The sequence below is a fragment of the Mytilus californianus genome, unplaced genomic scaffold, assembly GCF_021869535.1.
Source record: "Mytilus californianus isolate M0D057914Y unplaced genomic scaffold, xbMytCali1.0.p SCAF_12, whole genome shotgun sequence".
Lineage (NCBI taxonomy): Eukaryota > Metazoa > Mollusca > Bivalvia > Mytilida > Mytilidae > Mytilus > Mytilus californianus.
The window spans coordinates 19,719,834-19,745,021 of NW_026262604.1; the positions used below are offsets into that span (position 1 = coordinate 19,719,834).

The following is a 25,188-nucleotide window of genomic DNA, read 5'->3' on the forward strand; positions in this document are numbered from 1 at the left end:
TGGTTTTGAGTTTGGGGGTAATTGCCCTAAATGTTTAGGAATTTGGGGCCAAAAAGTGGCCAAAAACAAGCATTTTTCTAGTTTCCAGACAATAACTTGTGTTCAAGTGTATGGATCTCTGAAATTTGTACTGCAAGGTACCATACCACAAAGGAAAGTCTGGGATTCAGTTTGGGGGTGATGAATCATAAGGGGGTTCAAAAAATTTGGGGGGGATCTTTTTTTTCTTTAAAATTTTCCATTTTAAATTGGTTATTTCTGATTTATATATAAAAGCAAATAATGATATGGTTTGAATAGGTAAATTAAAATTTTTTTTAAGTTCTTAGACCACATTCATTCTGTGTCAGAAACCTATGCTGTGTCAAATATTTAATCACAATCCAAATTCAGTGCTGTATCAAGCTTGAATGTTGTGTCCATACTTGCCCCAACTGTTCAGGGTTCGACTTCTGTGGTCGGATCAAGCTGCGCCCAGCGGAGCATTTTGTTTCAGCATAAAAAGACAATTACATTCATGCAATAGACAAAACAAATACTGATAAACATGCAGAACTATCTATTTATTATATGGATTTATTAGATTGAATGGCAAAACCAGAAATAATAAAAAAAATAAAATGCATGCAGAAATCAATGATCCATCTTTACTTGACTTCTGTGGCATGTTGTTTACATTCAATCATAATACACTATGAATGGGATTCTCCTACAGATGGAGCACCATTATACATATGGAAGATAAATCCATAATTGATAAGCATACATGTACATGTTCACTTCATATCAGGGAATAAGCTTTACAGGGTTCCCAGTAGCCAATGCTGTTGAAAATTTGGCTGGGCCCAAACTTTTTACAGAATATTCCCGTATGGTCAAAACAAAATTTTCACATTCTTTTTTGGGCTCCTGAAGTGAAATTTTACAGCTTATTCCCTGCATACACAGTATTTTTGCTTAAGCTTCACCAACTACACGCGATATGGTAAAGTCGACCTTAGAATATATAAGAGTACATTATACAGTCAGGGATATAACTCTATAGGGTTATTACAGAAAAAATAACATACATTTGTTATTGTGGACAAAAAAATCAAAGAACTGTGATAACATATGTATGCTACACGTTTCAAAGGGACAATATACATCATTAGTTTAGTTAAAATGCATACAAGTTCTATTGATATTACTATTGTCTTTATGTATACTTAACTATAGAAAGATATAACAGTTCATAGTCTGCCAATTTTGCATAGTACACCTATATGTTATTACAGAAAAAATATGCCTGTAATAACTAAAGGGTGTTATTACAGCTTCTCTATATCACTCCAAAGCATTTTCTCAGACATACATCATACTTAATTACAATGTATTTTAATTTATTGTAAGAAATAATGACCAGAGCATGTAATGAGGTTCTGCGCAAGCTTCCCAGTAATTCCCAAGTGTCTCATATAATAGGTTACATTCCTTTAATAACTAAGCTATGTTATTACAGAAAATTTTATCCCTTAAAAGCCTTGTCTCGTTGATTTACCATGGTTAATCAAAAATGTATTAATTTAATTAAAAAATTAATTATCAAGGCTATGCATTTAGTTTCTGCGCAAAGTCTCAAGAGTTCCCTAGAGCCCATTATAAATTAAAATATTTTGGATATATTTTACAAATAACAAACATATGTTATTGCAGATTTAATAAATTTAAGAATAAAGAGTAGACAACTCATGAAAGTATCTGTAATAACACACGCAAGTTATTTTCTGTAATAACCCTATAGAGTTATATCTCTGACTGTTATATGTGCAAAAAAATTGTTCTGTGCACAAGATTAAAATGATAAAGTGACCACAATATTTTTAGAAATCCTGAAAATTTGATCTATTTTTTGTATCTGTTTGAAATATTATTTATTTTGACTTAGTATTAAATACACTTTAATTGTACAATCAATGTCAATTGTTCTGTTCCATCCATCAGTAATGATATTGATATTAGTCATGGTTGACCAACCTCTTTATCAAAGAGAGAAAAAAATCTGTTTTTAAACAGCCTTCACGCTAAACTTTTAAGTCCACAAGCCAGACGCTCAATTTTTTGAAAAATTTAGTTCGATTCTGTTGGCTTGTAGGGAAGAATTTTACAAGCCGGAGAGCAATTTTACAAGCCAATGTTGAGGACTTGTGGTTAAGCGTGAAGACTGTGTTTAAAATATAAAATAAAGCGTATATTTTGTTTATTATATGGCTTTTTAGCTCACCGAGGCCGAAGGGCCCCATGTGAGCTTATGCCATCACTTGGCGTCCGTCGTCGTAAACTATTTCAAAAATCTTCTCCTCTGAAACTACTGAGCCAAATACCTTCAAACTTTAACTAAATGTTCCTTAGGGTATCTAGTTTATAAATTGTATCCGAAGTTTTGATCCATCAACAAACATGGCCGCCATGGCTAAATATAGAACATAGGGGTCAAATGCAGTTTTTGGCTTATATCTCAAAAACTAAAGCTTTTAGAGCAAATCTGTTCAATTGGTCAAGATCTATCAGCTCTGAAATTTTCAGACGAATCTAACAACCCATTGTTGGGTTGCTGCCACCGAATTGGTAGTTTTAACAAAATTTTGCAGTTTTTATACGACCGCAAAAAAAATTTTGTGGTCGTATATTGGTATGACGTTGGCGTCGTCGTCGTCTCCGGCGTCATCGTCCGAATACATATTGGTTTTCGCACTCTAACTTTAGTTTAAGTGAATGGATCTTTTTGAAATTTGACCATAAGGTTAAATACCACAAAAGGAAGGTTGGGATTGATTTTGGGGGTTATGGTACCAACAGTTAAGGAATTACGGGCCAAAAAGGGGCCAAAAATGAGCATTTTCTAGTTTCCAGACAATAACTGTGGAACGGTGTATGGATCTCTCTGAAATTATACTACAAGTTTCCATACCACAAAGGGATGGTTAGGATTTGCTTTGGGGGGTTATGGCTCAAACCGTTTAGGAATTAGGGGCAAAAAAGGGGGAAAAACAAGGTTGTCCTGGTTAATGGACAAATACTTTAGTACAAAACATAATTTAAAGCAGTGTAAGGGAGATAAATCAAATACATCATTGAAATTATCTCCCTTACACTGCTTTTAAATTATGTATAAAGTAATGGTTAATGAACAATAAAGATAATCTAAAACAGTGTAAGGGAGGTAATCCAAATACAACGTTTTGGTTACTTCCCTTACACTCTTTTAAATTATGTTTAAAGAAATGCATATTTATAAAGGAAGACCAGTAAAAATATCTGCAAATGTTTTCATCTTTTTTTTTACGAAAAAATCCATATGAAAGATTTGACACTATATTTTTATTAATTCTATTATAAAATAGATTAAGTTAGCACTATGGTAAATTTAAATGGGTAATTATGGTTGCCAACTCCATTGGAAATTTGAATTGAGATGACCATATCTTGAGGGAAAGAATTTTTTGGGGGGAAAAAGGGGGGGGGGGATAAAAAGAAATTGTGGGGGGCCAATTTTTTCTCATTTCAGATTTCAGAAATTAAAAAGAATTATTCTTCAAATATTATTTTTTTTTCAAATTTCAAATATTGAAAAATTTCAAGAAGTAATCTTTAATTGCACAGTATGGCGCATTAGATTTGTAAAATCTTTGATCACATTTATTTATTTGTTATGCCGAATCTAACAGTGTATTTAGATTTTTAATTTTGGGTCCAGTTTTCAAATTGGTCTACATTAATGTCCAAAGGGTCCAAAATTAAACTTTGTTTGATTTTAGCAAAAATTGAATATATGAGGTTCTTTGATATGCTGAATCTAAACATGTATTTAGATTTTTGATTTTTGGCCCAGTTTTCAAGTTGGTCCAAATTGGGGTCCAAAATTAAACTTTGTTTGATTTCAACAAAAATTGAATATATGGGGTTCTTTGATATGCTGAATCTAACCATGAATTTAGATTTTTTATTTGTGGGCCCCGCTATCAAATTGGTTCATATTGAGGTCAAAAGGGTCCAAAATTAAACTTTGTTTTAATCATCAAAAATTGAATTATTGGGGTTCTTTGATATTCCAAATCTAACCATGTATTTAGATTTTTAATTTTAAGTCCCGTTTTTTAAATTGGTCTACATTAAGGTCCAAAGGGTCCAAAATTAAACTTAGTTTGATTTTTAGCAAAAATTGAATTCTAGGGGTTCTTTGATATGCTGAATCTAAACATGTGTTTAGATTTTTAAGTCTCCCAAACGAAGTTTGGGAAGACTTATTGTTTTTGCTCAGTTCTTATTATTATTATTATTATTATTCTTCTTCTTCTTCTTCTTCTTCTTCTTCTTCTTCTTCTTCTTCTTCTTCTTCTTCTTCTTCTTCTTCCGCGCTTTTAAATTTGAACTTGTCCGCACCTGTTCTCCTAAACCGCTTGTCAGATTAACTTAGGGTTTCACAATATGTTAGACTAACATGTCTAGTGGTGCAATCAGGGTTTTGTTTGTGCAATGGGGTTTATAAAGGGGTACTTTGAGGGGCAAAAAGAAAAGAGGGTTTTACTATAGAACCCTATGGGATTTTATTTTATAAAATTTTCAAATGATTATAAATTGAAAACCGTTTGTGATAGACACAATCTTTTAAATTGAAAATGTTCTAAATGATAAAGCCCATTAAATGAAATATAGGGTTAGTCCCCAGGGGTCACCCCCACCCCCTGCCATTTAAGAAAGTTCTAATATCTTCTAAGTGGTCAAGATCCCCACCCCTAAACCATATATATTCTGGTTTGTCATGCTAAGATGGTATGAATGATATACAGGGTTAGTCCCCAGGGGTCATCCCGACCCCCTGCCATTTGATTAATTTATAATATCTTGTAAATGGTCGAGATCCCCACCCCTAAACCATATATATTCTGGTTTGTCATGATAAAGCACATCAAATGTTATACAGGGTTAGTCCCCAGGGGTCACCCCCACCCCCTGCCATTTAAGAAAGTTCTAATATCTTGTAAGTGGTCAAGATCCCCACCCCTAAACCATATATATTCTGGTTTGTCATGCTAAGATGGTTTGAATGATATACAGGGTTAGTCCCCAGGGGTCATCCCGACCCCCTGCCATTTGAGAAAGTTCTAATATCTTGTAAATGGTCGAGATCCCCACCCCTAAACCATATATATTCTGGTTTGTCATGATAAAGCGCATCAAATGTTATACAGGGTTAGTCCCCAGGGGTCACCCCCACCCCCTGCCATTTAAGAAAGTTCTAATATCTTGTAAGTGGTCAAGATCCCCACCCCTAAACCATATATATTCTGGTTTGTCATACTTAGATGGTTTGAATGATATACAGGGTTAGTCCCCAGGGGTCATCCTGACCCCCTGCCATTTGAGAAAGTTCTAATATCTTGTAAATGGTTGAGATCCCCACCCCTAAACCATATATATTCTGGTTTGTCATGATAAAGCACATCAAATGAAATACAAGGTTAGTCCCCAGGGGTCACCCCCACCCCCTGCCATTTAAGAAAATTCTAATTCCTTGTAAGTGGTCAAGATCCCCACCCCTAAACCATATATATTCTGGTTTGTCATGCGAAGATGGTTTGAATGATATACAGGGTTAGTCCCCAGGGGTCACCCCACCCCCTGCCATTTAAGAAAGTTCTAATATCTTCTAAGTGGTCAAGATCCCCACCCCTAAACCATATATATTCTGGTTTGTCATGCTGAGATGGTTTGAATGATATACAGGGTTAGGCCCCAGGGGTCATCCCGACCCCCTGCCATTTGAGAAAGTTCTAATATCTTGTAAATGGTTGAGATCCCCACCCCTAAACCATATATATTCCTGTTCGTCATGTAATGAACATTTGAATGACGTATAGGGCCAGTCCCCAGGGGTTCATCCCCACCCCCAATGTTCTAGTATCTTGTAAATGGTCGAGATCCCCACCCCTAAACCATATATATTCTGGTTTGTCATGCGAAGATGATTTGAATGATATACAAGGTTAGTCTCCAGGCATCACTAATGCATATAACTTTACTGGACCAAACCAATTTTCACTGGACGTTTCCCAATGTCAGGCGACCCTGGGAATTATGAATTATGGGAGCTTCGTTTGGGAGACTTCATAACAGCATCCTGTTACAATCATTTCTTGTTGATTATGGGCCCAGTTTTCAAGTGTGTCCAAGTTGGGGTCCAAAATTAAACTTTGTTTGATTTTAACAAAAATTGAATATATGGGGTTCTTTGATATGCTGAATCTAACCATGTATTTTGATTTTGGACATTGGACCATAATAGGTAAATTAAAAAAATTCAAGTTCTTAGACCCCATTCTTTCTGTGTCAGAAACCTATGCTGTGTCAAATATTTAATAACAATCCAAATTCAGAGCTGTATCAAGCTTGAATGTTGTGTCCATACTTGCCCCAACTGTTCAGGGTTCGACCTCTGCGGTCGTATCAAGCTGCGCCCCAGCGAAGCATTTTATTTGTTATTATTTTGAATATTATTATTGGCTAAAAATAGAACATAAGGGTCAAATGCAGTTTTTGGCTTATATCTCAAAAACTAAATCTTTTAGAGCAAATGTGACAGGGGTAAAATTGTTTAATTGGTCAAGATCTATCGGCCCTGAAATTATCAGACGAATCGAACAACCCATTGTTGGGTTGCTGCCACTGAATTGGTAGTTTTTTACAAAATTTTGCAGTTTTTATACGACCGCAAAAAAATTTTTGTGGTCGTATATTGTTTGTTATTATTTTGAATATTATTATAGATATATATAAACTGTAAGCAGCAATAATGTTCAGCAAAGTAAGATCTACAGAAAAGTTAATATGACCAAAATTGTCAATTGACCCCTTAAGGATTTATTGCCCTTTAAAGACAATTTTACACAATTTGTTCATCAAGTTTGCTAACATTTAAAAATCTTCTCCTCTGAAATACAGGTGAGCGATTCAGGCTCTTGAGAGCCTCTTGTTTCAATACCACACACCCTCTCAAAGCTCAAGGCTCTCAGAATTATATTAATGTTTAGGGTCAATATGCTTGTCATTGTAAAAAAAAATCTATATTTAAATGTGTGTTGTATAAATTTCAGAATCTCATTCAGGATCATCTACACCAACAGTATCTACAGCACCAAGCTCACCAGAACGAGAAGGATCTTCAGGGGTGGATGGTGGTATTCAGACATTATTGAAAGCGATAGAACTAAAAACCCAACAACAGACAAGTGTAATGAGACTTATTATATATAATAAACCCATGTTAAGGAGCCTCAGTGGCCAAATTGTCTAATTAGTCGAACTACTGTATCACTAGCCTGTCAACACTGAGGTTGTGAGTTCGACTCCAATCATAATTGACTAAGATTGTCAGTTTTCTTACTGAAAGTCAGTGTTTATCTCCAGGCACTCTGGCTTCCTCCACCATTAAAAACGGACCGCCACGAAATAGCGCAAAATTGCTGAAAGTGGTCTTAAACACCAATCAATTAATCAATCAAAACCCATGTTCTGCCATATATTTCATATAGCATCATTATAAACTGAATTTTTATTATAACATCTTCATGTGATCTTGTTGTTTCTAGAAATAAAAGCATCACATCCACAACACCATCTTTACATAATTTCAGATGACCCCAATTAATTAACATAAAATTGAGAATGGAAATGGGGAATGTGTCAAAGAGACAACAACCCAACCATAGAGCAGACAACAGCCGAAGGCCACCAATGGGTCTTCAATGCAACGAGAAACTCCCGCACCCGAAGGCGTCCTTCAGCTGGCCCCTAAACAAATATGTATACTAGTTCAGTGATAACCTCTGTTTTCAGACTAGTTGTTTTTTACCATACCCCTCAGGTTTTTACACTATCTTAATACAATGTTTAAACCTATATATATTTTTATACTACCGCAAAAATTAAAAATTGTTGGTCGTATATTGGTATCACGTCATCAGTGTCGTCCAAAGACGGATGATTTCCGGATAATAACTTTAGTATAAGTAAATAGAAATCAATAAAATTTTAACACAAGGTTTATAACCACATAAGGATTTGATTTGATTTTTGGTGTTTTAACGCCACTTTTAAGCACCGCTTTTGGGCTATTTCGTGGCGGCCAGTTTTTATTGGTGGAGGAAGCCGGAGAAAACCACCGACCTTCGATAGGAAAACTGACAATCCTAGTCAATTAAGATTGGAGTCCACTGCACCCGCACGAGCGGGGTTAGAACTCACAACCTCAGTGTTGACTGGCTAGTGATTACTTAGACCACTCGGCCACCGAGGCCCCCTAACCACAAAAGGAAGGTTGGGATTGATTTTGGGGGTTTTGGTCCCAACAGTTTAGGAATTAGGGGCCAAAAAGGGGCACAAATAAGCATTTTTCTTGGTTTTCGCACAATAACTTTAGTATAAGTAAATAGAAATCTACGAAATTTAAACACAAGGTTTATGACCACAAAAAGAAGGTTGGGATTGATTTTGGGAGTTTTGGTCCTAACAGTTTAGGAATTATTGGGCCAAAAGGGTCCAAAATTAAACTTTGTTTGATTTCATCAAAAATTGAATTATTGGGGTTCTTTGATATGCCGAATCTAACCGTGTATTTTTAATTCTTAATTTTTGGTCCCGTTTTCAAATTGGTGTACATTAAGGTCCAAAGGGTCCAAAATTAAACTTAGTTTGATTTTAACAAAAATTGAATTCTTGGGGTTCTTTGATATGCCGAATCTAACCGTGTATTTAGATTCTTAATTTTTGGTCCTGTTTTCAAATTGGTGTACATTAAGGTCCAAAGGGTCCAAAATTAAACTTAGTTTGATTTTAACAAAAATTGAATTCTTGGGGTTCTTTGATATGCTGAATCTAAACATGTATTTAGATTTTTGATATTTGGGCCCCTTTATCAAATTGGTCCACATTGAGTTCTAAAGGGTCTAAAATTGAACTTTATTTGATTTCATCAAAAATTGAATTCTTGGGGTTCTTTGATATGCTGAATCTAACCATGTATTTAGATTTTGGATATTGGACCATAATAGGTAAATGTCCAATTTAAATTTTTTTAAGTTCTTAGACCACATTCATTCTGTGTCAGAACCTATTCTGTGTCAACTATTTAATCACAATCCAAATTCAGAGCTGTATCAAGCGTGAATGTTGTGTCCATACTTGCCCCAACTGTTCAGGGTTCGACCTCTGCGATCGTATCAAGCTGCGCCCTGCGGAGCATCTGGTTATACATGTATTTTGACACAGAATTTATATTTTTCCATTCAATATCAATATACATGTACCACAGAAGAATTTGAATTTTGTCTGGTAACATTTGTATAGCAATGGAATTTAAAACAGTGCATACTATATGGATTCATTAATAAATTGTGGAAAACAAATTTTTGTGAATTTCTTGTGCATAGGTAAACAGCGAATTTAAATGTTAAGGGACTGGCAAAACCACAAAATCAAATATCCACAAAATTAAATTTTTCTGTTTTCTATGAAAATAAATGACTCCATCTGTTGTATATATATATATATATATAAGTGCCTATAAATAGCAGCACATGACATACAAATCTATGGGAGTGTGGATTAATCAGTACAGAGATTAATTCAATTACACAAATAAAATTATAGATTGCCTAACAATGTAATTTTAACACACTATTTAGTATGTAAATATAAGAATGTATAAAATATTTACAAAATGATGAAAATAAACGCAATATTTCGCTAGACTAACTAGCTTTATCAAGCGTGCATCTATCCAGGTGAAATCGGATGTAGATGATAAGAAACTTTTGCAGCTCAATGTATATGTTGCACTTGAATTTAGCTGCCTTGAAAATAATACATAATTTGGATGAAGGAACTGCTTGTGTTGTAAAGCTGCCAATACAAGCAGTTCTTTCATCAGCTCCGTTACTAAACAAAATTATACCATCTACTCAAATTCCAACTGTAAAACGGAGAACTCAATTTATATATTAACATGTGACACATGTGGCATTCAGTATGTGGGAGAAACAATGGACAAATTTAATATTCGGCTCAATAACCATCGTTCATGGTACAAAACCAACAAAAACTGTCCTCTCAAAAGACATCTTCGTTCAACGAAACATTCTTTTGATAATGTTACCTTCCAAATCATAGAAGTCAACACCGAGTGGGACACCACGGCGAGAAGGAGAAGAGAAAATTTTTGGATCCACCAACTCCACATTTTAGAACCTGATGGTCTTAACGAAAAAGATGAGAAAAGATACAGGAAAGATAAAGAATAATTTAGTACACAGCATCGTCCTTTTTATCCTGTAATATTGGCCAATGGACGTTGCTAACTTCAACTACCAATTTTGTAAAAATCTTGAACTTCATCCAAATTATGTATTATTTTCAAGGCAGCTAAATTCAAGTGCAACATATACATTGAGCTGCAAAAGTTTCTTATCATCTACATCCGATTTCACCTGGATAGATGCACGCTTGATAAAGCTAGTTAGTCTAGCGAAATATTGCGTTTATTTTCATCATTTTGTAAATATTTTATACATTCTTATATTTACATACTAAATAGTGTGTTAAAATTACATTGTTAGGCAATCTATATATATATATATATATATATATATACACCTAGCAATGTGAATAACGCATCACATTCTACCATGTATAGAATAAACTCATCATGGAGACCAGGATTGAAATTTAGTATTTGTGCCAGACGCACGTTTCGTCTACAAAAGAAGTTTCACAATTTCTTGTTTCTGCTACAAACTTTTAGAAATCTAGTATATTTAAAACATAACCTAAAATTACTGCAGAGTTTACAGTGTAATTTAAATTACAATTTTCAGCAACAATGGAAATTTAAACCACAAAAGTCAAAAATTGAAAGTCTTGAGTCAGTTTCAAATTGGTCATTAGACGAGAATTCGTTTTAGAAACTAAAATTTACAGAAATATTTTGTTGTTTTCTTATGAAAAGATACACATCATGCACATGAATTGAGTTTTCACAAGTTGGCAACTTTTTTTTTTTTTTATATCATTGTGTTTTTTTGAGATGTCAAAAATTCTAATTTTCACCGATTTATTTGTTTATGACTTCTGAAATGTTGTGTTAAAATTTTGACTCATTTCAAGCACTTTCAAAATTGTTGTATGCAAAAGAAATTAATGGAGGTGGTGCATTTCTTTTTTTGTTAAGTATACAGTCTCCATGATACAAAGTATACATAATACAGTCTCCATGATACACTTCTGCAGCCACAGGCCCAACACTCATTTTGGTGAAATTTCTGTTTAGATTTTATATGCCTGTAGTTGAAATTTTTACAACACTGGCCTGGTGAGCTTGTGGTCAACCGTGAATATATATATATTTGTTAAGTCTATTATTATACCCCACGCAACGAGTTGCGGAGGGTATGATGTTTTTGACCCGTCAGTCCTGTTTCTTGTCATGGCAACTCCTCTCAAACCACACAACAGAATTTCACAGAACCTTTTTAGATGATAAGGACATACTATGTAGTTGTGCATATCGACGGGAAATTACGATTCAATTCTTTTTCTAGGAGTTGCGCCCCTTTGAACTTATTTACTTTAATGTACTACTGCAACAGTTTGTCATCGCAACTCCTCTCAAACCACACAACAGAATTTCATGAAACCTTTTCAGATAATAAGGACATACTACGTAGATGTGCATATCAACAGGAAATTATGATTCAATATTTTTTCCAGGAGTTGCGCCCCTTTGAACTTATTTGCCCAATATACTACTGCAACCTTTTGTCATCGCAACTCCTCTCAAACCACACAACAGAATTTCATGAAACTGTGTAGATAAGGACATACTATGTAGATGTGCATATTGACAGGAAATTATGATTAAATTTTTTTTTTCTGATACAATTTTTTTTTCTTACACTTATTTTATTTCTCCAATGACAATGTGGGGACGTGGGGTATGTGAACGCGCTCACTAAGGTTCTTTAATTTATTAATGCTTTAGTATGATCAACAGAAGGAAATTAAGATGCAAAGTAGTTTGCCTTTTAAGAATCTAAATTGTTCAGACACCAAAATGAAAATAATGTTACGTCATTGATTGAATTTCCATTTTTAAGGATGTTGTCAGTCAATGACAACGTTTTGGTGTACACTTTGAAAATATAACCCAGAATGCATCAGATTCTGAAACGGAGAATTATTCAAACATAATAGTTTCAAATGAAACACAAGTACTGTAATGATTTATTAAGATTTATAATCTAACAGGATATGTCAAAGACTCCCCAGAAGAGAGGTTCTTCAGGGGGAACAACTCAGACCAGAAGTAAAAGAGCAAAGAAAGACAGTAGAGATGATGCTCCAGTAGAAACAGAAGCAACTGTTGTAATCTGCAGTGGGAGGCCATCACCAGCATCAACCCCTGGAAGTGATACAATATCAGGTGGGCACCAAAACATAGGGTAATAGCAAAACAATCAAATCGGATTGGATAGGCTGAAAACCTTTAGTGAAAGTTTGGGACCATGTCAAAATCTATGAATTATAAATTCAACCAAAAAAATTTCAGGTGGAAGCCAAACACAGGAAAATAGTAAAACAATCAATCAGAAGGGATATGTGTTGAAATATATCTGACAGTGAAGGTTTGGGACCTTTGTCAAAATCTATGAATAATAATTTCAACCCAAAAAGTAAGGCCAAAAAATATATTTCTGTTTCTTGCCTCCCTACCTACCTTTAATTTTTCATGCCTAAATTGAAACTTTTGATTAAGCACTGTTAAAAGTTCATGACATTTCCCTTCGATGTAAAATATTGTAGATAATAAAATTATTATTCCTACCTTCCCTGTTTTTCTCTGCCAGTAAAATTTTAGAAAACAAGTATAATTTTTTGTGTGCCTTACATATCAATTAATGCAAAGGCATTCCGACAACAACCAAACAATAAATATCAACTCTTTCACTGATTTCTGAAGTCGGGCAAACTAAAACTGAAACCCTGCTTTTATGAACTGACAAGATCATTGTGCCTGCTTGACATTTTTCATGCATTCATCTTTATTAGTCCCCTACCGATGAAGTCGAAGGGGACTTTAGGTTTGCACTCCGTCCGTCTGTCTGTCTGTCTGTCCATCTGTCAGTACGACAAATCAGTTTTTTTCTTTGTGCTTGAAGATATTGATTTGATATTTGGTTTATTGTTTTATCATGACAAGTTACAGGTCAAGTTCAATTTTCACGATTTTAGCTTTTCTCTTTGTTCAGTTAAAGCCCTTTCCCTAGAATTAAATTTTTGATGAAATACTTATTAATTAGTAGATTTCTGTTCAAAGGGAAATAACTTATTTTTTAAAAGACAAAATGACATTTTGGATTTTTTTCGTTTTCTTTGGTAAATTGTTTGAAGAATTTAGTGATAGGTTTGTTTGTCATTGTTGAAGATATTGATTTGATAATTAGTATATAGTTTTATCATGACAAGTTACAGATCAAGTTGGAATTTTGTTCCGTTCTATTGATTTTGTGCAGAGTTATGGTCTTTGGACATAGAAAATTCACTTAAATAATCAGTTTTCAACAGTTTTTTTCGTCATGCTTGAAGATTTTGACTTGATATTTTTATGCAGTTTACACCATGACAAGTTCTAGATCAAGTTAGAATGTGTTCCATTTCAATGAATTTTTAACCGGTAGGGGACTATGTATTGCCATGCAATACTCACAGAATGTTTGTTCTTATATGAATAAGATGATGTGGTATGAGTGCCAATGAGACAACTCTCCAACCAAGTCACAATGTATGAAAAATTAACAATTATAGGTCAAAGTACGGCCTTCAACACCGAACAGCAAGCTATAAAGGGCCCCAAAATGAATAGTGTAAAACAATTCAAACAGGAAAACCAACGGTCTAATCTATATAATAAATGAGAAACACTTATGAACCACACCAACAAACCACAACCACTGAACAACAGGCTCCTGACTTAGGACAGGTGCATAAAAATGCAGCGGGTTTAAACGTTTTAACAGGCGCCAACCTTCGCCCTAATCTGAAACAGTAGTGTAACATTACAACATAAAAAGACACACTATAAAATATCAATTGAAATGGCTTAACTCGATCAAAAACATTTAAACATAAACAAGTAAACATACACTGAAGGAATAAGTTTGATCTATGACACGATATAAATACAATATTAATTAAAAAAGATGTAGGAACAGTGTCAAAAAGACAACTCTAACCTGGGACAAAATATTATGTACATTCTTAAACTTGACCAGCATCAATATATCAGTTATATCATTTACCACATTTATCCAAGTAGCACTATGAAAATTGTTCCAATTAAGTTATTTATCCTTTGCTAAACATACTGACAGATAAAAAGTACAATAGCAAAAATAGAACTCCAAGGAAAATTCAAATCTGAAAGTCCTTTATCAAATTCACATCAAATGTGTGAATGTTGTCATATTACCTTGTCTAAAACCCAATACTTTGACAGAAAGTTAATGATTGGAGGGAAGGGTTTTATATAAACAAGATAAATAATATTGTGGGGCAGTTGGTATCATTTTATGAGTTCAATCACAATACTAGTTTACAATAATCGGTCAGTTGATTTATTTTTTCAGGGGTACAAAAAATGCCCTATATAACAGCCATTGATCCTACATCCGGAATCCCGTATGTCACAGCAGTGGACCAGAAGACGGGGAAACTAACTCTGGTTCAACTGCGGAAGACAGATTCTCCATCTGCTCCAACCACACCAACTGGGAGATCTGAAATCTTAATTCCTTCTTCAAAAATGCTAATGAGCCTTCCCGGTCAGGGTCAAAGTGTTATGGCAGTCCCACAGACTCAAACAATCACCTCGACCCTGAAATACGGGGAACATTTCATAACGGTACCAATGTCTGTGGCAGCCTCACTTCAGAAAGAAACGACAGCAGAAGAAAAAGTTACGATCCCAGTGCAACTACTACAGCAAGAGTTGCAGAAGCAAGCACAGCAAGCGCAGCAAGCACAGCAAGGTGTTCCAAACTTGATAAACCTGGGAAATCTTTTCGCAAGCAACCCAGCAGCAGCCATTCAACTTGCAAAGCAGATGAGTACCAGCACAGGGTCCATTCCCTTACCAGTCCTTGAACAAATCAGTCAGGCTAAACTACAAGAGGCACAACAGAAGATTACAGATAAAACTGTACCTAAGACTGTCATTCAAACGGAAGTTCAGCAAGGTCGAATGGTAGCTACACCCCAAGTATCAGAATGTTTGCCACCTGTTCCTCAGGTATGTAATAATTGGGGGTTTTGTTTCTGTGTTTTCTCTGTTCAATATTTTTCACCGCCGTTTGTAAAGATGTATAGAGTTCTTCTCCATCTTTCATTTTACAACATACACTATTTTATGTTTAACTTTGCAAATAGTATTTATGGCTAAAATCTTGTTTTTGACCTTTCCTCAGCATGTGATTTTCAGCATATTAATTGTTAAAAGATGATATCCTTGTGTAGTTTGTCATAATATTTGTTAAATGTAATCTTGATCTTTATCACTTGTGTATTTTGTCATGACACTTGTTAAATGTAATCTTGATCTTTATCACTTGTGTTGTTTGTCATGACACTTGTTAAATGTAATCTTGATCTTTATCACTTGTGTTGTTTGTCATGACACTTGTTAAATGTAATCTTGATCTTTATCACTTGTGTAGTTTGTTATGACGCTTGTTAAATGTAATCTTGATTTTTATCACTTGTGCAGTTTTTCATGACACTTGTTAAATGTAATCTTGATCTTTATCACTTGTGTTGTTTGTCGTGACACTTGTTAAATGTAATCTTGATCTTTATCACTTGTGTAGTTTGTTATGACGCTTGTTAAATGTAATCTTGATTTTTATCACTTGTGCAGTTTTTCATGACACTTGTTAAATGTAATCTTGATCTTTATCACTTTTGTTGTTTATAGTTTGGCATATGCGATGTCACAGTCCTTATTTTAAACTTTTGAATCCAAAAGCCCAAGGCTCAATATTACCAATATTAGTTAAATTCCTTTAATGGCCTGAAGACCTGATTTTTATAGGCCCATAAGCAATTTTACAAGCCTGGGTTGATCAGCAAATGGTTAAGCCTGAAGACTGCCGATGAGGTGAAGGTTATTCCAGTAACAAATGTCTTTACACAATATTTAATATCTTGTTTTAATCTCTGCCTCTATTCTTATCTACTGTAAATTCAGAAATTATTGCGAGATTTTTATAAGTGCGAATAATGCGACTAGGTGAGTATTGCAATAATAAGAACTCACATTCTGATATCCTATACATATATCTGTATGGAGATTTTCCCAAAAATGCAACAACTGATCTTGCATTTTTGTCTATTCTTCAAATAATAAATGCACGCAATAATTTCTGAAATTACAGTATTTGAGTGACATGATAATGATTATCTTTGTAGTTGAACAAGAACATAACAAGCATTGCTGCAGCACTGAGAATGTCTATACCAAGTACCCAGCCATCATCACCCTCTGTTGTTACTGGTACCCCTAGTCCTATTCAGCAGTCTCAACCAGTCAGCACCACAACAATGGGTCCTGGTCTTGCACAGGACCCACAGGGTATTCGTAGCAAGTTAGTCTCTCGTCTGATGGTTAGCGGTTCATCCATGACCAATCAGAGTCCAGGTGTTAGAATGCCTGTCCAGTCCCTTATACAAACACCAACCTCGACACCACGCCCTCGGCTTGATCATATTCTTGTGAAACCAAATCCAAACTTGACGTTGCCAAGCACACATCTGCAGCCAGTCAGGACCAGTGATATGGTTGTCATGTCAACAGCTAGTAGTTCTAGCCTGGACTTTGTAACAGGACCACCAAAACTAATGACAGGTTTGGTTTTATACCGTCTACAGTGGATTCATTTATTTTCGTGGGTACCAAAATTCGTGGATTGAGGAACAATTGTATTTATCATTGATACTTGATTTTGTGGTTTTGCCAAAGTCTGGATATAATTCTTTAGATAATATGTACTTATGGAATATTGAACTTTGTAAACTTGTTACTGCGAAATGCGCTAAAATTGATATTTCATGAATAATAATGAATCCACAGTAATTGGTTGTAATTGAAATACAGAGCCTGTGTCAACATTTAGTTTACAAGGATCTGACATCTCTACGTTCTGTTTTCTATTTTAAAGGCCTTTCGTGATCTTCTGGTATTGTTGTAATGATAAACACCATTAAAATTTTGAGGGAGAACGTCATTAACTGATGTAATAATTACTAGAATAGGAAGTGGAACAAATTTTTGTCAGATCTTTGCAATTGTAAGCAAAGCTAGGACACATGATTTTGTGCATGCATTTGAATTATTGTGATTTTTGTACAATGGACAAAAAATGTTATTAAAATTTTAAGATCCAAATATTTTTTAAAGTCAAGTCTGTATCTCGGATACTATAAGCAGTAGGTCAACTATATTTAGTGTATAGATGATTGTAAGGTGTACATGTCCTGCTTGCAGGTTACATATCTGACCTTGTACTCATTTTCATATATATTTGTTATTATTATGTTTATATCATCAATGTCTCGGACAAGTTTGAAAATCAGCGACAATCAAATATTTTTAGAAGATTTGTGCCCCTTGGAAATTACATTGTATTTGCTCTCAAGCCTTCATTCCTCTTTAATAAGATATTTGTAAAAAGTTTTAAAGAACAAAAAAAAGAAGTTTGTTTTAGTTATTCAGGGCTTCAGAATTCCCATTTCCCATTTCCCGGGGAAAGTAGAAAAAATCGTTTGGTAAACGAAAGCGCAGGTACCAGTTTCGGGTAAGTAAATCGTCTTTACATGGTACTTTCTGGTGTGTCATTTTCTTGTTTGACAAAGTCGGTTATTGGACAAAATCTAGTTTAGAAACTGGTTCCCTGAAGTAATCACTTGTTTCCTTGCGTTTACAGCGATAGTTATCTATTATCAGTAAACAGTATTGGAGGTCATGAAGCCATGAGTTTGCATGAATATTTTATCTCTCTGAAGCCCTGGTTATTGCCCTTGGATAGATCAAATATGTGTAACGCGGGGGACATTGGAACTCTGTTCTTTTATTAATTAACAAAAATTATAATGGATGAATAAAAAAGAAATCTTTTATAAATTGATACTCTAAATACCACTAATTCCACTCTTTTTATTTCAGCTGTTAGTGAGAGGACCATAGATTTGAATGCCAATAAAAGTACTTTAGCTATCCCTAGTACATCTACTCAGCTCAAAAATAGTAGAGGTATGCCTGTGTAAGAATTTGAAATATTAACAAATTTATTCATTTCAAGGGAATAATAAAATTAACCAATGCAAATTTGCTGGTTAAATAGAGAAAAAATCGTGTACTTAACCTGCTGAACAAATATTGATATAAAATAAGACAATGTGATTTGATTGCCAATGAGACAACTCAAGCAGAGATCAGATGACATAAAAGTTAGCAAATATAGGTCACCATACAGCAGTCAACACTCAGCAGAACCCATACCACAGCAAGCTATATAAGGAACCGAAATGACAAATGAAAAACGAGAAAAATAGTGGTCAGATTTATATATAATACATTAAACTGAGGCGGATTTAGAGTGTTTTTCAGGGGGCCCGGGCCCCCCCCCCCCCTTTTGTGGAAAATATTTGGTTGATTATATAGGGAATCACTGAAGCATGACTGGAGCAGGCCCCCTCTTAAGCAGTCAGTGGGCCCCCTCTCATGAAAATTTCTGGATCCGCCACTGTTAAAAGAAAAACAAATATGATATACAGCAACAGGATGATGTATTGCAGAGCTCCAGATAGGCTGCATATTAGTGTGATTATGCAATAAAAAAAACAATTGAAAACCCAATTCATGCAAAGGAAAACCCAATTATATGTCAAAACTAAGCATTCTCAACCCTTCATCACTATCGTGTGGGTTATTTACCCCAATCGAAAAATAATTGTCGCGTAAATCTATTTTTTGTTATATTAGAAAACTTGTATTTTTCGAAAATAAAGAAGAAGAAAAAATATTTATTCCTAACTACCGTCTTTAGGTGTGTATAGTATGCATTTTTACCCCAAAAATGTAGTTGGAAGAGAGGATGCGTATTATACACAACTATAGATGTTGTTTTTTTTATAAATTTCTTTTTTTTTATTCATTATTGTATATGTTCGAGACGTTTTTAGGCAGTTAAGCTGCCTTATGCGAGCACCCTAGATTTGTGTTCTACCCAATAAATGCTGAAATACGTGCCATTGTTATTATCTAGCTGGCTATTATGTTATTTATAACTAATTGGACATTTTTTTAATACTTTTATTTCTGGAATACAAAAAATATGACCAGAAAAACCTTAAATGATCGTCGAACTACCCAAAACTTTTGAAGTTGCACATAGGAAGTAGTGCTCAATAGAAATCCGTACGTAGTTTATTATCCCCTGTACTTTTGGCTACGATGTCAAAGAACAATTGTATGAAATATTTCATCGCGGAAAATCGGTAATTACAAGTCGTTTATATTTCCCAAATGGCAAAATGCGCAGGAATATTGTTCATATACAACAAATCTCTATGATAGAGGAAATAAAGTTATATAAGTGGGTGGTAATTTCTAACTTATCTTGCCAAATAAGGTTGTTGTTATTTTATGAATGAAACGAGGTCACGAAAACAGATGTGGAAATCGACGTTGATGGGATGTTTTAAGTAATGTGGACAACTCGTTCCCGAGACAAGTCGGACCAAATCCACTCAAACCGTCTAAGAAGACAACTTTGACCGTTTGTCAGATTTACTTAGGGTTTCATAAAATATTAGACTAACATGTCTAGCGGAGCCATTTATCTTTTGTTTGTGCATTGGGGTCTATTTAGGGGTATTTGGAGGGGCCTGAAGAAGGGAGGGGTTTACAATAGAACCCTATGGGATTTTATTTTTTTTAATTTTCAAATGACTATTTCTCGAAAACAGTAGGTGATAGACACATGCAGTCTTCAGTAATGAGAACAGGACAATACAAAAAATCAACCAAAATATAGGGTGAGTCCCTGGGGGTCATCCCAACCCCCTTTAATTTGAAAATGTACTTTTATCTTGTAAACCGTCGCGATCCCCACCCCTAAACAATATATATACTTGAATGGGACAATTAAAGAAATCAAATGAAAATAATTTGGGGGAGTCCCCAGTGTCGTCCCACCCCCTCCTGTTTGAGAACTTGGAAATGGTCAAGATCCCCACCCCTAAACCATATATATTCATGTATGGGACAATAAAACAAATAAAAAATGAAATATAGAGTGAGTCCCTGTGGTCAACCCACCCCCTCCTGTTTGAGAACTTGGAAATGGTTGAGATCCCCACCCCTAAACCATATACATTCATGTATGGGACAATAAAACAAATCAAATGAAATATAGGGTGAGTCCCTAGGGACACCCCCGCCCCTCCTGTTTGAGAACTTGTAAACAGTCAAGATCCCCACCCCTAAACCATATATATTCATGTATGGGACAATATAACAAATCAAATGAAATGTATGGGGAGTTCCTCGGGTCACCCCACCCCCTCCTGTTTGAGAACTTGGAAATGGTCGAGATCCCCAACCCTAAACCATATATATTCATGTATGGGACAATAAAACAAATCAAAAATGAAATATGGAGTGAGTCCCTGGGGTCAACCCACCCCCTCCTGTTTGAGAACTTGGAAATGGTTGAGATCCCCACCCCTAAACCATATACATTCATGTATGGGACAATAAAACAAATCAAATGAAATATAGGGGGAGTCCCTAGGGACACCCCACCCCCTCTTGTTTGAGAACTTGTAAACAGTCAAGATCCCCACCCCTAAACCATATATATTCATGTATGGGACAATATAACAAATCAAATGAAATATTTGGGGAGTCCCTGGGGTCACCCCACCCCCTCCTGTTTGAGAACTTGGAAATTGTCGAGATCCCCATCCCTAAACCATATGTATTCATGTATGGGACAATATAACAAATCAAATGAAATATAGGGGGAGTCCCTGGGGTCACCCCACCCCCTCCTGTTTGAGAACTTGGAAATGGTCAAGATCCCCACCCCTAAACCATATATATTCATGTATGGGACAATAAAACAAATCAAAAATGAAATATAGAGTGAGTCCCTAGGGTCACCCCACCCCCTCCTGTTTGAGAACTTGTAAACGGTCGAGATCCCCACCCCTAAACCGTATATATTCATGTATGGGACAATATAACAAATCAAATGAAATATATGGGGAGTCCCTTGGGTCACCCCAACCCCTCCTGTTTGAGAACTTGGAAATGGTTGAGATCCCCACCCCTAAACCATATACATTCATGTATGGGACAATACAACAAATCAAATGAAATATAGGGGGAGTCCATGGGGACACCCCACCCCCTCTTGTTTGAGAACTTGTAAACAGTCAAGATCCCCACCCTTAACCATATATATTCATGTATGGGACAATATAACAAATCAAATGAAATATTTGGGGAGTCTCTGGGGTCACCCCACCCCTCCTGTTTGAGAACTTGGAAATTGTCGAGATCCCCACCCCTAAACCATATGTATTCATGTATGGGACAATATAACAAATCAAATGAAATATAGGGGGAGTCCCTGGGGTCACCCCACCCCCTCCTGTTTGAGAACTTGGAAATGGTCGAGATCCCCACCCCTAAACCATATGTATTCATGTATGGGACAATATAACAAATCAAATGAAATATAGGGGGAGTCCCTGGGGTCACCCCACCCCCTCCTGTTTGAGAACTTGTAAACGGTCGAGATACCCACACCTAAACTATATTTATTCCTGTTCATCATTTCAAAAAGATTTGAATGACATACAGGGTCAATCTCCTTGGTGTCACATATGCATATCACTTTACTAGACCAAACCAATATGAACTGGACTTTGCCCAATGTCAGGAGACCATGGGAATGACGAATTATGGGGGCTTTGTTTGGGAGACTTCGTAACGGCATCCTGTTACAAAATATTTTGTTTATTATAAAAAAAAATTGATCCAAAAAATGAGTCTAGATTATTGAATTTACTTTAATTGTTTATTAAATTATTTCTGGGCCTATAATAATTTTCATTTATGGCTCATTTTAAAGAAAACATATAAATCTTTCAAGCAGTGTAAAGCCCGAGAATGTTTGACCTACTGTTTTATAATCACCTGTCATTTTATTCCAAACTTGGTATGGAGTAACATCATGCACTTGGGGGTGAAGATGGGGGTCATTTACATTGATATATGAGTTGCTTTTGAAAACCTTGATGAAATATTAATTAATTTGCCTTAATAATCAATTCATTTAATGAACATAAATGTACAATATACGAATGTTTAATGTTTGTTCTTTCAAATCTTAAAAGAAAATTGAAGCAACATTGCCACAGTTTTCATAATTACGTTTGGCTTGGTTTTTGGTTAACTGCCTACAGCGCTTACAGTGCTTTGATTTATTTTATTTATTAATTTTTTATTTTTTTTTTAAACCGTTTTTTTTTTTTTTTTTTTTATTGAATACACAAGTACTGGTGTGGCATCCTGCAACTTAAAATGTAATAAAGGATTAAGTATGGGTGTGTAGAAATTGAGTAATCATGTCAAATGTTTATATTAACAATATTTTTTTCACAGAAACTGATGTTGTTAGTATAGGATCCAGTCCGTCTCCTGTCTGTAAGTAATCAATAAAATTGAGAATGGAAATGGGGAATGTGTTAAAGAGACAACAACCCAGCCAAAGCACAGAAGCATAGAGTTGTTGTTTTTAACCTGTGTTGACCACCTTTGTGGCTTTTTGGTGGCCTGCTTGTCTTGAGTGCAGGTTAAGGTTTCAGGCCAGGGTCAATCCAAAGATTTTAATTGGTATTTGCTGCTTACTAAGCTCTTTGCATTTAAGGAATTTAAGTAATAACTGTAATATTTTTTCTGTCTAAGAAGAAATAACATCAAAAATGTGGTGCACACTGAATAACACGCTACGCGGGTTATTTTAAAGTGTGCACCACATTTTTTATGTTATTTCGAATAGACAGAAAAAATATTACAGTCATTTCTTATAATTTAATTCTAAATTCCATTTTAAACCGGAGTAAACCATGAAAAAACATTGATGACGTCACAGTCACTTGACAAAATTATATCTATGAGCTAATAAACAAAACAACATCAGCCAATCAGAAGACGTGTTACATCCCAAATTAAATTATTTAGGCATAAGAGCAATTATTGGTCAGTCCGAATAAGAATTTATATGATCAAGGAAGAACAGGTATCAAAAGGAGGAATGAGGTATCAAAATGAGGATTCGTATGATTGCCAATGAGACAACTATACAACAGATTAGAAATGAAGTTGAATTAAGCAATTATAGTTCACCATTCTGCCTTCAACATCGAGCAAAAATAATACCATGATATATACTAGTTAGTGATAAAAATCCTCTTTTTGACAAAATGTGAAAGTATTCCCATGAAAAAACAGAGCCTTGATTTATGATAAAACAATTTACAAAAAACAGATATAACAGACAGCAACCAACAACAATATCTTCTTATATAGTAGCATATTAAACATCTGGGTACGGTCTTGGTTCTTTTCCTTATATGCATGTAATATTACCATTGGAAGAAACACCAATTCATCATCTATTTATCTTTAATTTATATTTTATTTGTGCGTCATTTCAGTCAACGTAAATCGGTCTTCACTTCTTTTAAAAACTGACATTCTTTTAAATAACTGAGCCTGCTAATGACATGCTCAATCATCTCCAACTGAGGTCACATCGTAGGTCACATGCATATTGACCTAAATGACATGAATAAGGTTAATTTCTATTTTGCATGTCAATAATGTATTGATAAAGTTTTGGGGCTTATTATGACAAAAATTGAACCAAACTGACTACTAATAGTGAATAATTAATCAATATCCATTCCATGTGAATGTTTGAAACAAAAAAAAAACTTTTTTTTCAACTCATTGTTTGACTCTCTTAATCTTGATCAGATGCACATTTCATAAAATGCAAAGAAAAAGCCTAACACAAATGGTACCTGATTAGAAAAAAATAGACATCATATTACACCAATTAATTACAGGTACCCCAGAACTGCGACCAGATATACTGGACCGACAACTGACAATAGAACTTTCCAAGATGGAAAAAGAGCCGTCAACACAACGAACGTCAGAAGAATCACAACATTGTAAGTCTTTTTTCACAGAGCATTAACAGCACAAGCACATCTTCTGTTAAAAAGGCCTTGATTAAAAACCCTTTTTTGGGGCTGTTCCGTAAAATGCATGTGGGAGGGTAGGATTGAAAGTTTTAACTACCTAGGGTTGTAAGTTATTTGATTTTGGATGTCCATATGATGTATGCAAAATTACTCTAAAGTCTGTTGGTTGTGGGGGTGTTATGGGAGTCCCTTTCTACTCTCTTCCATCCATTTTGATATAGACCTTATCACTCTTTGGGAATCTGCGACAGTCAGACACTTGAACTATTGACATCATACAATGTTCAGATTTCCTTTGTGGCATCAGACATATTCTATTGTGACGTCAAAAGTTTACGGGGAACCTTTGTAAGGTCTATTAATGGTAGACAAATAGCGATAAGTTGTACTATAGCCCTCGAATCAGATAAAATGACTATGTACTTTGTTATAAATAAAACTTTGACCAAAGAAATTTGAATAAATCCTGACATCAATAAAAAAATTTTCTCTTCATCTGGTATTTTCACATTACCTTTATGTCCATAGTTTTAGTGTAATGATTAAAGAACCTAGTAAACCTATGTACATGGTAACTTCTAATGAAGCCTAGTATATCATTGTAATCCATCGTTAAGGATGTTCAATATTCCTGTTTATGACTATGTCAGATATTCGGAATCCTCTTGTTTTATCCATGTAGTGTCATTAAAAATTTTGTCCGATAACATCCCGCTTTTCTCTTCATAATTTTGTTACATATACTTTAACAAAAAGCCA

General features: G+C 34.9%; 1 protein-coding gene across 4 annotated transcripts in view; it reads left to right on the forward strand.

Moving 5' to 3' along the window:
* The window catches only part of LOC127721485 (nascent polypeptide-associated complex subunit alpha, muscle-specific form-like), a 93,437-nt gene that overhangs the window by 14,007 nt on the left and 54,242 nt on the right, over nucleotides 1-25,188 (forward strand). For all 4 annotated transcript variants that reach the window (XR_007991269.1, XM_052228235.1, XM_052228239.1 and 1 more), the window contains exons 4-10: nucleotides 7,134-7,270; nucleotides 12,340-12,514; nucleotides 14,718-15,379; nucleotides 16,555-16,990; nucleotides 18,308-18,394; nucleotides 22,820-22,861; nucleotides 24,289-24,396. Coding sequence is in view for 3 of the 4 variants with exons in the window: in XM_052228235.1 (XP_052084195.1) it covers nucleotides 7,134-7,270; nucleotides 12,340-12,514; nucleotides 14,718-15,379; nucleotides 16,555-16,990; nucleotides 18,308-18,394; nucleotides 22,820-22,861; nucleotides 24,289-24,396 (1,647 nt within the window). In the remaining variant the exon portion in view is untranslated. The remainder of the gene's footprint in view (nucleotides 1-7,133; nucleotides 7,271-12,339; nucleotides 12,515-14,717; nucleotides 15,380-16,554; nucleotides 16,991-18,307; nucleotides 18,395-22,819; nucleotides 22,862-24,288; nucleotides 24,397-25,188) is intronic.